Source organism: Typopeltis vanoorti, chromosome 14 (assembly GCF_054136105.1).
Source record: "Typopeltis vanoorti isolate ZY-2024b chromosome 14, IOZ_Tvanoo_1.0, whole genome shotgun sequence".
Taxonomy (NCBI): Eukaryota; Metazoa; Arthropoda; class Arachnida; order Uropygi; family Thelyphonidae; genus Typopeltis; species Typopeltis vanoorti.
The window spans coordinates 54,693,886-54,710,411 of record NC_143562.1 but is presented as its reverse complement, the minus strand read 5'-3'; the positions used below and the strand labels follow the sequence as shown (position 1 = coordinate 54,710,411).

Sequence of the window (16,526 nt, the reverse complement as noted above, 5' to 3'; positions counted from 1 at the left end):
GGTGTTTCATAAAAACTATAAGATTACTATATATTCCTAGATATTACCATCTTTAAATCTCCTATAAAATTAAAACATTTATTAAGCATTTCCAAGGACTATCCCCCCCCCTCCCACCCATGCACATATACACACATTCAGGAACATATCAAATTAAATGTACTTGTAACCTTCCATCTATAGATAAACTGGATGCCCAGTCGATATTAGAAAATTGTATCCATTTAATCTATTACGGGAAAGAAGAGCGGCCCTTCTGATCATTCTCTGGAGACAATTCAAGGACTGATGGGGAAAGGCACATAACTTATACATCAAAAGAACCTGGTCTTACAAGCGTCTTTAAAGCTTGTAAGACCAAGCTTACAAGCTTTAAATAAGCTTGTAAGATTTAAATGATTTTAAAATTTCTAAGATTTAGTCAACACAAATATAACCATGACAACAACACTCACCCTCAGATTGCCTGGAGTACCAAACTACAGTAATGCTAATCTCAGGCTCATTAAATTCTATAATTGAAATACTGAAGAACACATCAGCTACTGGCTACTTAAAGTTTGACATGTTACACTAATAAAGAAAGGTCAACAAGAGAGAGAGAGAGAGCAAAGTTTTTTTTAAGACTTAATTTTTAATAACTTTTTTAACACAATGACTGCCATTTGCCTAATGTGCAAACATGCTGCTGGTGCCAATATGATACGAGATATCTTATAGTTAGCATCTTAATATAGACTTCGAACTGCAAGTTATCTCATAGTCAGCAATCAATGTGTTAATTTAATGGCTTTTTTTTCCACTAGAAGTGGTCAAGCAAGGCAGATCAATTAGTGTCAAACATTGTACAGCCTGCAATACTACAGTGCTTGTTGCCTTAATGTAGTGTATATATTATGTACACTACATTAAGATTTGGATTCCTGAAACCTTTAATGCAAAAGTCAAAATGTAGAATGTTATTTATCTCAAAATGGTAGATGCCATAAATTTAACATAAGTCCTGTTCAATTACAGTGAAAGAAGGGAGTCATACACAAGTAGTTTCAATATTATTTGTAAAAAATCAGAAATGCCCAATTAAGTGCAAGGAAAACTGTATGTTAATGTGAAGAGAAGAAGAGTGGGCCAAAAAATTATGCGCTTCCTGTCACAACTGGATGCAAAGTAATTTTGATAACTTTTACCTATGTTAATGAGATAAAATCACTTGTCACTCCTAGAAAGTCTACTTCAGTGCACAGCACCCAAGTAACAACCCCTTCAAGAAGTAGCAACAGTGAAAGCAGCAAACACTCCACGTGTAGAGTGGATGGGAGTCATAGAAATTTGCCAAACAACTAACTTGTCAAAAAACCATTTGAAAATTACTAGAATCCAACACTGCACTAATCTAAATAACAGCTATGGAATAGGCTTTTTTTTTCAGGATGAAGAAAATACTCTAAATATATATATATATAGTGTTTAGCAACAGGATACAAAATCTGCAATGTTCACAGTAATCTCCATAATCATGGAGATTACTGCATTAACAGGTAAGTTTCGTTTTTTTTTTAATCCACAATTATTCTTCACAACAGAACTAGGATTTTTACATTTTATTTTGCATGTAGTGCAAATTATGTACAGACATGAAGGAACAGAAAAAAGTGCCTCACGTCTAGTTTCATAAAAATGGCTAAACGATTTATAGAAATATAAGGAAATTCACGATGATTAATTATGTGGGAGGGATGGAAAGGAAGGGAGTCATGCATATGCTGGTAGAAAAAGATAAGAAATGTGTACAATATAGAACGAAGTGTTTTGCTATGCATGTTACTTCTTGGATAACTTTTCTTGAATATTCAACTTATATTAACAGCCTCCTACAATTTACTTTTTTGTTCTAAAGGGACCTCCTGAAAGGCTTAAAACTGGGGTTTTTCTTCACTATTGAAATATAATATCCTATGCTTTAAATTTAAGCCAGTATACTAAAAGCACACACTAACACCTCACTGCCAGAGATGCACTTAGCAAGCCCACCCTATGAATAATCCCAGCAGAGTGTAAGTGTTTAATTCCACATAGCATCTGGTAAAGCAGATATGACATGCGTTCATGGTCCAAGTCCATCTGGATAACTTGGCAAAGATTGGCATCCATTAATTCCATCACCAGATATCTATAAAGAAAAATTTTCAGGTAATTAGTCTAAGTCAGAAACTGTGGCATGTGTGCGTGTGCGTACACGTACACACACACACACACACACACACACACACACACACACACACACACACACACACACACACACACACACACACACACACACACACACACAGGGTGGCCTGTAAGTCACAGAGGTTTAAACATTTAAGGACTTTTTTTTTATTTATTAATCATTTTTATTCTTTTTTTTTTTCTTATAATGAAATACAGAACTTTTTTTTATTATTAGTTAAGGAAAACCACATCACATAAATGTCTTCCATTTTCAGCTTCACAAAGATGTCATGGAACATGCCTTTCCATGGCATGTTCCATGACAGCTGTTAATGTTTCTGGCTGGAGTGCCCTAATTTCTGAACAAATATTCTCCTATGGGATTACCTGAAGGAAAAGGTGAACAAATTGTCTGGTGCTGCAGGCAAGAAACATTAACAGCTGGCATGTTCCATGGCCATAGAAAGGGCCTGCTTTGTGAAACCAAAAATGGAAGGCACTTATGTGATGTAGTTTTAACTAATATAATAAAAATAGCTTGGCATCTTTAACATTACACACACACACACACACACACACACACACACACACACACACACACACACACACACACACATGTTTGATTGAAGATTTACCTGGTTTGATATCATATTTAAAAATTTTTTAATGATTAGAACCGAGGTTTAAATAAAAAACTTTAATTACACTAATAGTTTCGTTAAACCAAGACTTCATTCAGGTGCGAGATAAACATATAAATACCGGTAACCAATCTAAAGGAATTGGTTTTTTTAAACACAGAGAAATGTATCTAACACTGAAAAGAATAAAGTCTAGAGTTTAAATAGAAGAATGAACTCTGACTGTATCATTATGCACATGGGTGCGTATAAGGTCTCAAGAGCGCCAATATTGAATGGTTGAGCTGTGAGAGTCTGGTAGGCTGTAGCTTAGGTTGTTATTGATATGGATGGGATTGATAATTATCTCCTAAGACTCTAAACTTCTTCTCTCTAACTCATCACCACATCGGTGTACGTTGACAGTTTCATTCCAGAATATCTGATGTGGAAAACCTGCATCATTTGAGTTCGCTGAAAATAACACATGACTGGACAAGGCACTGGCCCGAGTTCTGTTGTAGGTAATGTCTCTCTGGTGTTCCTCTAAAACGGAATTCGATAGATTTTTCCGTTTGTCTGAAGTATGGCTTACTGCAATCACAAAGAATCGCCATACTTCAGACAAACGGAAAAATCTATCAAACTCAATTTAGAGCAACATTTGAAAGAAAAGTTTTTTTTATTTAAACCTCAGTTCTAGTCATTAAAATTTTTTAATGACTAGATAATTAATATATATATATATATATATATATATAAATTATATATATATATATAATATATAAACATAAATAAGTTATTAAATGCTTAAATCCCTCTTCACTTATGAGCCACCATGTGTGTGCATGTATACATAAATATAATAATACAGTTTTTATTAAATTGAAATACTTCTGAAATAAAAAAAAAAAGAAGGAAGAAGTACTGTCAGAATAAGCAGATTACATTAGAACAATTATATATTAATATTTAATTATATAAATATATAAAATTTCGAACAAAGTCTTTCAAACTCATGCAACAATTTATCCAAGTGAGATTCTGTCATTTAGAGCAGTGCTTCCCAAACTGTGGGTCATGGCCCCCTTGGGGGCCGTGAAATAATGAAAACAACTTTTAAATGTTTTAAGAATAGGTAGATTTTTTTTTTTTTAATCTTAAAAGAAGCGTATTTAATTTTTATTATTTCTTTTTTGTTCTTTTTTTATATTTTAATGGTAAAATCACACATTGCTGTTGGTTCACAAATTTTGCTTCTTGCGTATTTCGGCGATTAATGAATATTAGTAAATATATGCTTATTCATATAAGTTTCATTTCAAAGGTATTGATAAGAAACACAAAAAAGATTACAAACTCAAAATCTTAAATATAAATTGTATTGAATATAAATAAAATAAATATTACAATAATATATATTTTACCATTAAAATATAAAATAATATATAATATTTTTTTATATTTTAATGGTAAAATCACACATTGCTGTTGGTTCACAAATTTTGCTTCTTGCGTATTTCGGCGATTAATGAATATTAGTAAATATATGCTTATTCATATAAGTTTCATTTCAAAGGTATTGATAAGAAACACAAAAAAGATTACAAACTCAAAATCTTAAATATAAATTGTATTGAATATAAATAAAATAAATATTACAATAATATATGTCTATGATTTTTTTTTGATTGGGGGTCGTGAAATATTTTAATATTTCCAAAGGGGGCCTTGGCATCCATAAGTTTGTGAAGCACTGATTCAGAAGACCACAAGGTAGTGCAGTGTTATTCTGGATGTAACAACACTGTCACGCTTAAATTAAAGATGCCAAGAAATTATACTCTTGACTTAATCCCTTAACCAAGTGTAAGCAAAAAAGTTTGTACCTGAAGTATTTTCAGGCCAGGGCAACTCATATATATATATATGTATATATATATAGGGGTGCTTAAGGGTCAAAACTGTATAACTGAGAGGAGACCTCCACATAGCCTTTAAAGGAATGCGGAGAACCGACCAGGGCTTCTGACCTAATGTCCAATCCTCACCTTCTCGTGGTGCACCCTGTTGGGTATCTACTTTGATACTGAACGAACGAGGATGGGCTGGCAATTTGGGATTTAGCCGACCAAATTGTATTCTTATTGGTTAAACCAAAATAAAAAATGATGGTACAACATGACAAAATTTCATGCCGGCTGGGGCGTCGCCCGGTTAAACAAGGCCCCCGTTGTTTTCGCCAGGGAACCAGGGCGAACAGCGAAAAGTCAGCTACTGGAACAAATCTGAAAACAAACCCCAACTCAACATCACCAGAGTTAAAGATCGGTACTATCAACGTAAGAAGCCTGAATGGCAAAGAAATGGAGCTAGCTGAGGAATTAGATAAGTACCAGATCGACATAATAGGGGTGACTGAAACAAAAAAGACCAAAACTGGTGAGATCTTTCTGAGCAATAAATACAAAATGTTATATTCAGGCAATAACAATCAAGGAAAAGAAGGAGTAGCCATAGTATTCAACACAAAATACGAGGCTAATCTTCTTGAATGGCAGTCAGTCTCAAGTAGAGTAATGTGGGCAAATATGAGAATGGGGAACTGGACAATGAGACTTATTTGTGCCTATGGTCCCACAGAAGGTTCTACTAAGGTAGAAGTGGAGGAATTTTTTGAGGCTTTAGAAAAAGCAACTGACACAATGAAAAATGAAAAGTTGGTCCTTGTTGGGGATCTAAATAGTAGAGTAGGAAATGATTGTGAGACATACAAAAATATTTTGGGAAAATTTGGAGAAAAGAGCAAAGCTAATAATAATGGCAAATATCTGTTGGATTTCTGCTCAGGACATGGACTGGTTATTACTAACACCATGTTCCAACATAAAAATGTGCACAAATTCACATGGAGAGAAGAGGCTAGGAATAAGAAAAGTCTCATTGACTATGTTATTGTTGATAGTGATGTTTTCTCCCTGGTGCAGGACACCAGAGTGTACAGAGGATTTGAAATTGGAAGTGATCACTATTCAGTCTTGAGCAGGATAAAATTGAATTTCATATTGAAAAGAATAACATGTAAGAAAGTTTTAAAGCGAATAAAAGTTGAGCAGCTCTCAGATGTAAACTGTAGACTAAAATACAGAAATATTATTGAAAAGAAAATGAAAGAGTTTGAGAACAGGAATCAAACCTTGGAGATTCAGTGGCAAACTCTGAAGGAAACATTGATTGATTCTGCCAGAGAGGCATGTGGTGAGGTTGTGTGCAAAGATAAAAAAATCAGAACTCCCTGGTGGACACAGGAAGTTAAAGAGGCAGTGAAGGAAAAGAAGAAAGCATATCAAAAGTTCCTGGCAAATAAGTCAGCTTTTACTCTTACAGAATACAGAGACAAATGTAAGAAAGCTAAACAAAAGTCATGGGAGGACTTTGGCAAGAATATAGAAAATAAATATCAAGAAGGTGGCAAAATATTCTGGAGGTTGTTGAAGAAGCTTAGGAATGGAGGAAAGAGTGCTGTAAAAGGAATTAGAGATGATAAAGGTGAAATGAAAACAGGAGAAAAAGATATCCTTGAAGTATGGAGTAATTACTTTGAAAAACTGCTAAATGAAACAAGCAGTGATGACAGCATAGTGATAAAAAACACTGACCAGGCATGCAGTCAGGAATACATATCCATACTTGAAGTAGAAAAAGCCATCAAAGGCTTGAAATGTGGAAAGGCAGCAGGAGTAGATGATATTCGACCAGAAATGCTGAAGTATGGTGGTATAAGAGTCTTACAGTGGCTGCACTGCATAGTTCAGAAAGCCTGGACAGAGGGACGAATTCCCGATGATTGGAGTAGAGCTCTCATAGTACCCATATATAAAAAGGGAAATAAAACTGAATGTGAGAATTACAGAGGTATTTCCCTACTGAGTGTTCCTGGCAAGATCTATGCAAGTATACTTGAGAAACGGTTGAGAAGAATTGTGGAAGAAAAGCTTGGTGAAGAACAAGCTGGATTCAGGCCAAATAGAGGCTGTCAGGATCAGATCTTCACTTTACGACAAATAGTCGAGAAAGCATGGGAATATAACAAAGATCTGTATTTAAGTTTTGTCGATTTGGAAAAGGCATATGACAAGGTGCCAAGAGAGAAGCTATTCAATACGCTGCAGTTATATGGTGTCAATGGGGCATTATATCAAGCAATACTTAGTCTTTATTTGAGTTGTGAGTCAGCAGTTAGAATTGAAGGAAGTACAGGAAGATGGTTTAATGTTAAATCTGGTGTGAGACAAGGATGTACATTATCCCCTCTGTTATTCATTATCTATATGGATCACATTATGAAGGAAAGTGGTATTAAACATGATATCAAAATTGGAGATGTTAATGTCAGCTCTTTGCTTTATGCGGATGATGTTATACTTCTAAATAAATCCGCTACAAGTCTGCAAGATTCTCTGACTAAATTGAATAGCTGTTGTAATAGATATGGTATGAAGGTCAGCAATAAAAAGACAAAGACAATGAAAATAGGCAGAATCATTGAAAATGTCAACTGTGTTGTGAATGGAGAACCTGTGGAACAAGTAAAACATTTCAGCTACTTAGGCACAATTTTTACTGAAGATGGTAAACTAAATATCGAAATAGACAACAGAATCAGCAAAGCTGGTATCGTGGGAAGTCAATTGAATAAATTCATATGGAATAAGAAAGAAATTAGTCGGAACACTAAATTAGCTGTATACAAGACTGTGTTCAAACCAATTTTAACTTATGGATCTGAGAGCTGGGTCAGAAGTAAAACACTTGACCAAAGACTAGAGACCGCAGATATGAGAGTCCTGAGAAAGATTAGAGGCGTGAACAGATGGCATCAATGGCAATATCATATTAAAAATGAGGATATTAGGAAAGAACTTGACATTGTCAGCATCCAGGAATGCGTTAGCAGAGCTAATCTCAGATGGTATGGTCACTTAAATAGAATGGGAGAGGAAAGATTAGCAAAACAAGTGTTCTCTGCCAGGTTGGCAGGAAAACAACCCAGAGGAAGACCAAGATATAGGTGGATTGATACGGTACAAAGTGCCTTAGACGATAGAAATATAAGATCTGATAATGTTGGAGTCTTGACAAGTAACAGACTGATTTGGAGGAAAATTGTAGATAGGAAGTTAGTAATGATGTAATTTTTTCATGTAGTACTGTCATTTCCTGTACACCCCTTGAGGGTACATGGCAGGAATTTGATGATGATGATGATATATATATATATATATATATATATATATAGAAGCTCATGACTTCACATCACTTGCCTTGGTATCACATAATGAAAAGCACATATCCTTACAGGCATGTGTAATGCTATGCATTATGGGAAGGGTCATTATTCAGACCGGTTTTGATCTTTATTGAGGTCTTGTCAGCAGGAGACCCAGAGGTGATACCAAGGCTGAAGTCATATTTTCATATACAAGTAGCCAAAAGTTGTCAGCTTATTATTAAAATTCTCTGGAATAGAGATAATTGTTGGAAGTTTTTCCACTTGGTTATACTATAAATTAAAGATGCAAAGAAATTATCTTCTTGGTTTAATCCTTTATCCAAGTGTAAGCATACAAAGTTTGCATCTGAAGTATTATCAGGCCAGGGCAACTCGTATATAGAAGCTCATGACTTCACATCATTTGCCTTGGTAATTCCATAATGTAAAACACATATCTTTACAGACATGTATAATGCTATGCATTATGGGAAGGGTCACCACCCAGACCAGTTACGACTGTTATTGAAGTCTCACCAATGGGAGTCAGACCCAGAGGTGATACCAAGGTTGAAGTAATCAAGACAATTTTAATAATAAGGGTAATTTGGGATTTAGCCGACCAAATTATATTCTTATCGGTTAAACCAAAATAAAAAACGAAGGCACAACATGACAAAATTTCATACCAGCTGGGGCGTCGCATGGTTAAACAAGCCCCAGTTGTTTTTGCCAGGGAATCAGGGCGAACAGCGAAAAGTCAGCTACTGGAACAAATCTGAAAATACACCACAACACAACATCACCAGAGTTAAAGATCGGTACTATCAACATAAGAAGCCTGAATGGCAAAGAAATGGAGCTAGCTGAGGAATTAGATAAGTACCAGATCGACATAATAGGGGTGACTGAAACAAAAAAGACCAAAACTGGTGAGATCTTTCTGAGCAATAAATACAAAATGTTATATTCAGGCAATAACAATCAAGGAAAAGAAGGAGTAGCCATAGTATTCAACACAAAATACGAGGCTAATCTTCTTGAATGGCAGGCAGTCTCAAGTAGAGTGATGTGGGAAAATATGAGAATGGGGAACTTATTAATGGACAATGAGACTGATTTGTGCCTATGGTCCCACAGAAGGTTCTACTAAGGTAGAAGTGGAGGAATTTATCGATGCTTTAGAAAAAACAACTGACACAATGAAAAAGGAAAAGTTGGTCCTTGTTGGGGATCTGAATAGCAGAGTAGGAAATGATTGTCAGATATACAAAAATATTTTTGTATATCTGATGAGATCTCAATAAAGGTCAAAACTGGTCTGGGTAGTGACCCTTTCCATAATGCATAGCATTACACATACCCATAAAGATATGTGCTTTGCATTATGCGATACCAAGGCAAGTGATGTGAAGTCATGAGCTTCTATGTATGGTTGCCCTGTCCTGAAAATACTTCAGGGGCAAACTTAGTTTGCTTACAATTGGATGAAGGACCGAACCAAGAGTATAATTTCTTGGCATCTTTAATTTATAGTATAACCAAGTGGAAAAACTTCCAATACTGTCAGCCACAAAAAAAAAAAATAATAATAATAAAACAAAATTAATTAATTATATAAAATAACTTTTGTGCACAAATTTGACTGTCAGGATTTCTTGTGGATGTGGGAGTTGTGGAGAGGATCCAGAGGCGAGTTACCAAAGGCTGACAGGAAGTTAAAGTGTGTGAGTTACAAAATTTGACTAGCATACAGAAAAGAGGCGTTATGATAGAAACATGGTACCATTTGGATTTTTTGAGCTGCCAGTATAACAATAATAATAAAATAATAGAATACATAGCAGCAAATTGTGATATTTAGTAGGAAAAGAAATGTGTGTAATCTTCTGTTTCATAAAGTTAATATTTATTTTTAAAAAGCATCACAATTAAATATAATAACCTGGATTAATGTTCAAGTATGTTTGAAGATAATTAATGACTTTATAGATATTATGAATACCCTATAGGGAAATTTTAAGACTGTAAAATTTTTTTTGTGGAGGGGGGGGGTTGGAGGGACCTGATTACCTGATTTTAGGTCCTGAATGGATATCAGTTGAAGGTATTTGGCAATATCCACAACAACTGATATTGTGTAATTTCTTGATGCTTGACAGAATTTGAAGTCAGTGAGTGGATCTGCAATGTACAGTCCTAAATCCACACTCCAGCCAAATGTGTAGTCAATAATCAGAGGAAACTTATGATCCAATTACAGATGGCAGAACCATAGAATGGTAGCTTGGTAATGAGGTCATCACTCTGCCATATCTCAATGTTGACTAGATCTCTTATGGAGCAAGAGTGGCAGAGTCCATACTGGCGATCCCTAATGAATTCATGAGTCTCTTTAGATAATGAAGAAGTTGGCTGTTTGTAATGTGTTCGCTATCTTAGAAAGAAATGAGGTTGGGATAACAGTTTGATGATTGAGTTTCATCTCGCTTTTTTTTTGGAAAGGGCTGAACATAGGTTTACATCTGTGGGCTGGGTACATACCAGATGATTATGAGATTGTAAACATGGTACATTCAGCCACTCTGACGAGTGGCTGAGTGTTAATTCATGTATAAATTTTGTGTATAACTAGAGATAGCATACCATCAACTTGTCTGCAAAGCAGATGATGACGACAAGTTACCATCCAATCCCAATGTTTCATAAAATAATTCTGCTTTATGTTTGCACACTGGAACAGAAGGGCATTCCTTCTACTTGTTTTTGACTATCACTGAAGTAAGCCAAATGTCAAAGCTTTCACAAGATGACTTTTCTGAATCTCGACCACTATCACTCTTATGCATTCTTCAAACTTCCTTTTATGTATGTTGTAAACAGATGGAATCTTATGCCATATATTTCTGCAAGTTTGGAAGATTCTCTTTTTGAATTTTTCAATTAACTGAAGCTTTTGTTTCTATAGTGAGCACACTTCTGATTTTTAGACATTTTCCTAAATTATCACACTCTATATAGACAAACACTTGAGAAATGTGCTTTTCTGACACACACACACACACACCTCTGCATTTGTCCAACAGAAGATGAGCCTACATCTGCTTTTATGAACCAGATATTCTGCATAAACAAATATATTTATATAAATAATTGACCAGCATATTGATTTTCCAACATGCCCAGGTAACTGATCGATCACTGAATGTATTAAGTTAAGGGGATCGTAAATCTCTCATTATTTCCAAGCCGAATACGAAACTCAAAGATCGAAATCTAAGAGTTTCATGCCGAGGAACTTCTGGCGAGTCCAAGTGTAAGTCAACACCTGGTAGTACAACACTAGGGCAACTCAGAGCAAAGGTGGAGCAAGCCTCGATCACTGTCCTTAATATTTTCTCATAATGTAAAACGCAGCTCCTAGGAGATGTATTACTTTTACATTACACTACCCAGACCGGTTTCGACCTTTATTGATGTCTCATCAGTGAGTAGGTAGACCTGGATAATACCAAGGTTTAACTGAACCGAACTTACATACTTGTGATCAAAGCTTGCTCCACCTTTGCTCTGAGTTGCTCTAATGCTGTGCTACCAGGTGTTGACTTACGCTTGGACTCGCCGGAATTCAATCTTTGAGTTTCATATTTGGCTTTGAAATAATGAGGGATTTATAATCCCCTTAACTTAATTTACGTAGCCATAAAAAATAGCCTCTTGGCTCTTGATTGCACTGCATGTATTTTTAAGTAACACTAATGCAGAAAGCACTATTACTTAAAATTTTTTTAGAACAAATTTAGTTATAATTCACTGGTTACTCTGGTATTCACCATGTCAAAATAACTAATTCATCCTAAGTATTATAATTAAGAAAATAACCATGTGATCTCTCTCTCTCTATATATATATATTATTAGCTTCGTCTAGAATACACATTTTTTAATTCTTTAAATAACATTTTCCAATATATTCTGAATCTTCTTTGGAATATAAAGACATCTTTGTCTATTCTTTCTTTGTAATTTGATTTCATAAAAGATATTACTGCTCAACTGTGCTTAGCAAGACTGTGGACAGTTTTTGTTCAATACAAGTATGAACGGCTGTGTGTTCAAAAATAAATATAAATTAAAAAAATACATATAGGCTTTTGATGATATAATATATATTTTACAGTGGCTAAAGTGCATAATATAGAAGATCCAGTCAGAACATCAAATTCCAAATGATTGGAATGGAGCTATCACAGTACTCATCGATTAAAAAATAGAAACAAAATGTGAGAATTAGAGAGGAATTTACCTAATGAGTATTTCAGGTAAGATTCTTCTTCTTGCTCAGTCTCCTCATGTCTGAGGACTCGTGACTCCTAGCCACAATCTCTCTCCATTTCTTTCTGTCTTTTGTTGCAGCAATGGCCAACTACAAAGTAAGTCCAGTGATAATTTTTTTTAATCTGGTCCAACAATCTTGGTCTCAGGTGTCCTCTTTTTCTTTTATTTTTATCATTATTATATAGGCACCTCCATGGAATCCAAAGACTCATTGCAGGGAGACCCAATCCATCATACCTCTCCTTGAACCCATTAACAGACAAAGCACTCACAACTGACTCTGGCAACCCATTCCACTCATTCACAACTCTCCAAGTCTTTATCCTTCCACTTTGCACTGGATGATAAGTTTTTCCAGGTTGTCATTTTCATGTCTTGAAATATAACTAAAATATTTTAGAACTCTTTCATTTACAATGTCACATAGCTGCCTCTTGATTTTTAGTTAACTTATTATAATTTCATTAGAAAAGGACATAGAACCAGACCTTTTGTCCATCCATGAGACTCAACATTCTTTTCCAGCACAACATCTCGAAGCTGTTTATCTTGTCCATATGCTATGCTAAACATTTATGTCAGCACTATAAATGAAAATAAAAAACACCAAGCTGCTGACCAGTCTTGATTTAGTGGTGATAGACATGTTTCTGTCTTTCCATATTTTCTACAATTGCACCATTACTGACCTCGGCATGGTAATTCTTCTTTTAATTTTTGGTTAACATCTACTCTTGGTGCTTATTAGAGCTCCAAGGTAAATTAATTCATCCACCTTCTCAAAGTCAATGTTGTGGGCAAAATTATAATTTTCATCTATAGCCATGTATTTTGTTTTATCACAATTAATTCTTAAACCATATTTCAAGCTTTCCCATTCAACTCTTTTGATGAGGTACTCCAGTTCTCCTTTGCAATGAGAACAGTATCATCAGCATCTAAGATTATTTAGATAATCAGGGGAGAGTATGCATGCATCCTTGTCTCACACCTTTGTTGATGTTGAACCACTGAGATGTTTTTCCATCCATCTTCAATGCAGCCTGATTCCTCTCATAGAGTTGTTTTAAAAGGTGTGTCGAGTGTTCTGGAATGCCCATTTTACTTAGTATTTTCCACAGGTCCTCCCACCTGACACAGTCAAATGCTTTAGCATAATCAATGATGCACATATACAAGGAAATATTAAATTCTTAAGTCTTTTCAACCAAGTGTCTTAGATTAGAAATTTGATCTCTGGTTCATTTTTAGTTCTTTTCTAAAACCTGGCTGTTCTGTAGGAAGTTGTTGCTCAACATATTAAGTTTTTCTTTAATAATATAGAGAAGAATTTTGCTTGCATGTGAGAATTTTATGAGAAAATGATAGAACTACAGCCTTAAAGCTATAGTTCTATAATTATTGCATTCGTTGCCATTTCCTTTTTTGTGTATTGGGATAAAAATGGATTTTACCCAATCATCTGGCTAGTCTCCTATCTCCCAGATTTTATTACAAATTTTTCTGATGATTTCAATTCCTATGGGTCCTAGACATACAAGAAGTTCGTTTGGTATTTAGTCAAGGCCTGGGGTTTTCCCATTTTGGTTTTTTTTTTTTTTTTTTTTTTTTTAGAGCCTCTTCAACCTCTTCTCTTAAAATGCAAAGTTCCTTATGGAAGTGTTTCGTGTTTCTTTGTTGAATGAGACTGTTGACATCAGCCAACAGTCTCATTCAACCAAATTTTGGTTGAAATTTTCTATTCGATAGCTTTATTTTCCTAAATAGGTCTTTGGTTTGATTTTCATTTGAGTGATCAATTTCTATGCATATGTTGTTGATAAAGTTGTCTTTATCTTTAATGCAAAGTTTTTTATGAGCTTGATTAACTTTCTATAGATTATCATCTTCCATTGAAAATCCATTTCACTTATTTCTCTTCTTTTCTCGACTTGTTTCAGAGTTTCATTTGATATCCAAGGTGTTTTGATTATGAATTTTTTGGGCAACATTGACTTTGCAGTTTTCAATATTATTATTTTCGTCTTATTGCAAAATTTTTCTGGGGTCATTTCATCAGTTTAATCTCTCTAATTCTAGAAATTTATTTTCCACTTTAATAGTATTCAACACTAAATATGAGGCTAATCTTCTTGAATAGCAAGCCGTCTCAAGTAGAGTGATGTGGGCAAATATCAGATTGGGGAACTGGACAATGAGACTTATTTGTGCCTCTATGGACCCACAGAAGATTCTATTAAGGTAGAAGTAGAGGAATTTTTTGAGGCTTTAGAGGAGGGGCGGCCAACCTATGGCGCATGCGCCAAAAGTGGCACACTGAACCCCAGAGAAAAATTTTTATGATTTATATATATATATATATATATATATATATAAACAAACACACAATTAACCTACCACTGAATTCTAGAATGCATAGACTGTTTTACAGTCACTGTAATTCAACTATTTGGAGTGCTTCTGTTACCATCAGAACTTATTGAAGTCATCCTTCCATAGTCATTTCTCCTTTTACTTGTCACATAGTGAAATAACTTTTTAGAATTTCTTTTGGCAACATCAGCTAGCTTTTTCTTAAACTGGCTTTGGCCTTCCATTGAAGGCCAAATTCCTGACATATACCTTGAGGGGGTGTAAAGGTCTTATAACAACAACAGATCTTATATTTCTGTCTTCTAAGGCACTTTTTATTGTATCAATTCATCTACATCTTGGTCTTCCTCTGGGTCTCTGCCATCCTGGAAAAGAAGACTTTAGCTAATCTTTCCTCTCTCATTCTATTAAAGTGATCATACCACCTGAGATTAGCTCTGCTAACACATTCCTGAATGCTAACAATGTCAAGTTCTTTCATAATATCCTTGTTTTTGATATGATATTGCCATTGATGCCATCTGTTCAGTCCCATAATCTTTCTCAGAACTCTGATATCTGTGGTCTCCAGTTTTTGATCAAGAGTTATTTCTAGTTCAGCTCTCAGATCCATAAGTTAAAATTGGTTTGAACACTGTCTTGTATTCAGCAAGTTTAGTGTTTTGACTAATCTATCTCTTATACCAAATATTGAAATCAACAATTTAAATATAAAAGCAGAGAAAAGAACTACAACAATCAGGATTTTAAAGGTATACATTTTCAGTATTTTCTTCTAGCAAAGGTTCAGACCATTCTCTAAATTTATAGATATTGAGAGCCTTGACACACGAGATGGACTTTCAGTAAGCAGCAGCAAATGGATATTGACATTTAAGACATATGGTTGCACACAAACAATACTACACTGCCTATGTTACCCAGAGGTTATGGTATATAAAACATGAGATGGTGCAATTAAAAATTAATATCATTTTCAAAACTTTTTTTTTTTTTGTTAAGTTTCAGATGTTCAAAACTTATTATCTTTTAACACTATGCAGACTGTTTCGGTACTTGCTCAAACACAACAGTGCCATATTTTCTAGACATAAAAAAAAAAAATCACTTTACAAGAAATATTAACTTGGTTTCTATCTACATCTCTTGAATGCTATATTTATATTAATCAACTATTTTTATTACTTTATGTATGGATCAGACCAGATGTGATATACTTACACATCTTGAAATTCATCTAGACTTTTTTGTGGTGTAAAGGCATTAAGAAGACCAATAATCTAAAAAAAAAAAAGAGAGAGAGAGAGAGAAAGAAATAAGCCAAAAGAAAACAGATAACAAAATTACATATAAAAAATGCAAGTAATTATAAATATATGAGGTAAAAAGGTGAATACTTGGTTATATATATATATATATATATTTATTAAAAATATTTACCAAAACAAGCATTAAATTACAAACCAATAAGAAAAAGAACACTAGGATGTCCTCTTAAGAGATTCAACGAGGACTTCTAAGGCCGGAACAGGCCACTGCAGGACTAAATCCTTGACAAGCATTCTGATGATGATTAAAAATATTTCAGTAAAACTTGAGTACCAATCCTGTGATGTCCCTGGGATATTTAATTTCTTTTTATAAACTTTTCTGCTTCTACTGAAAATATCTGACAACTAGTCACACCTTGAATTCATAGCTGAATTCCAACTA

The 16,526-nt window shown here is 34.5% G+C and overlaps 1 protein-coding gene across 3 annotated transcripts in view; it reads right to left on the bottom strand.

Annotated features, from left to right (window-relative positions):
- The window catches only part of bsk (mitogen-activated protein kinase dJNK), a 462,799-nt gene that overhangs the window by 237,085 nt on the left and 209,188 nt on the right, over nt 1–16,526 (bottom strand). For all 3 annotated transcript variants that reach the window (XM_090404432.1, XM_090404431.1, XM_090404430.1), the window contains exons 4-5: nt 16,035–16,093; nt 2,032–2,170 (exon numbers count right to left, since the gene is read on the bottom strand). In XM_090404432.1, coding sequence (XP_090260558.1) covers nt 2,032–2,170; nt 16,035–16,093 — 198 coding nt within the window. The remainder of the gene's footprint in view (nt 1–2,031; nt 2,171–16,034; nt 16,094–16,526) is intronic.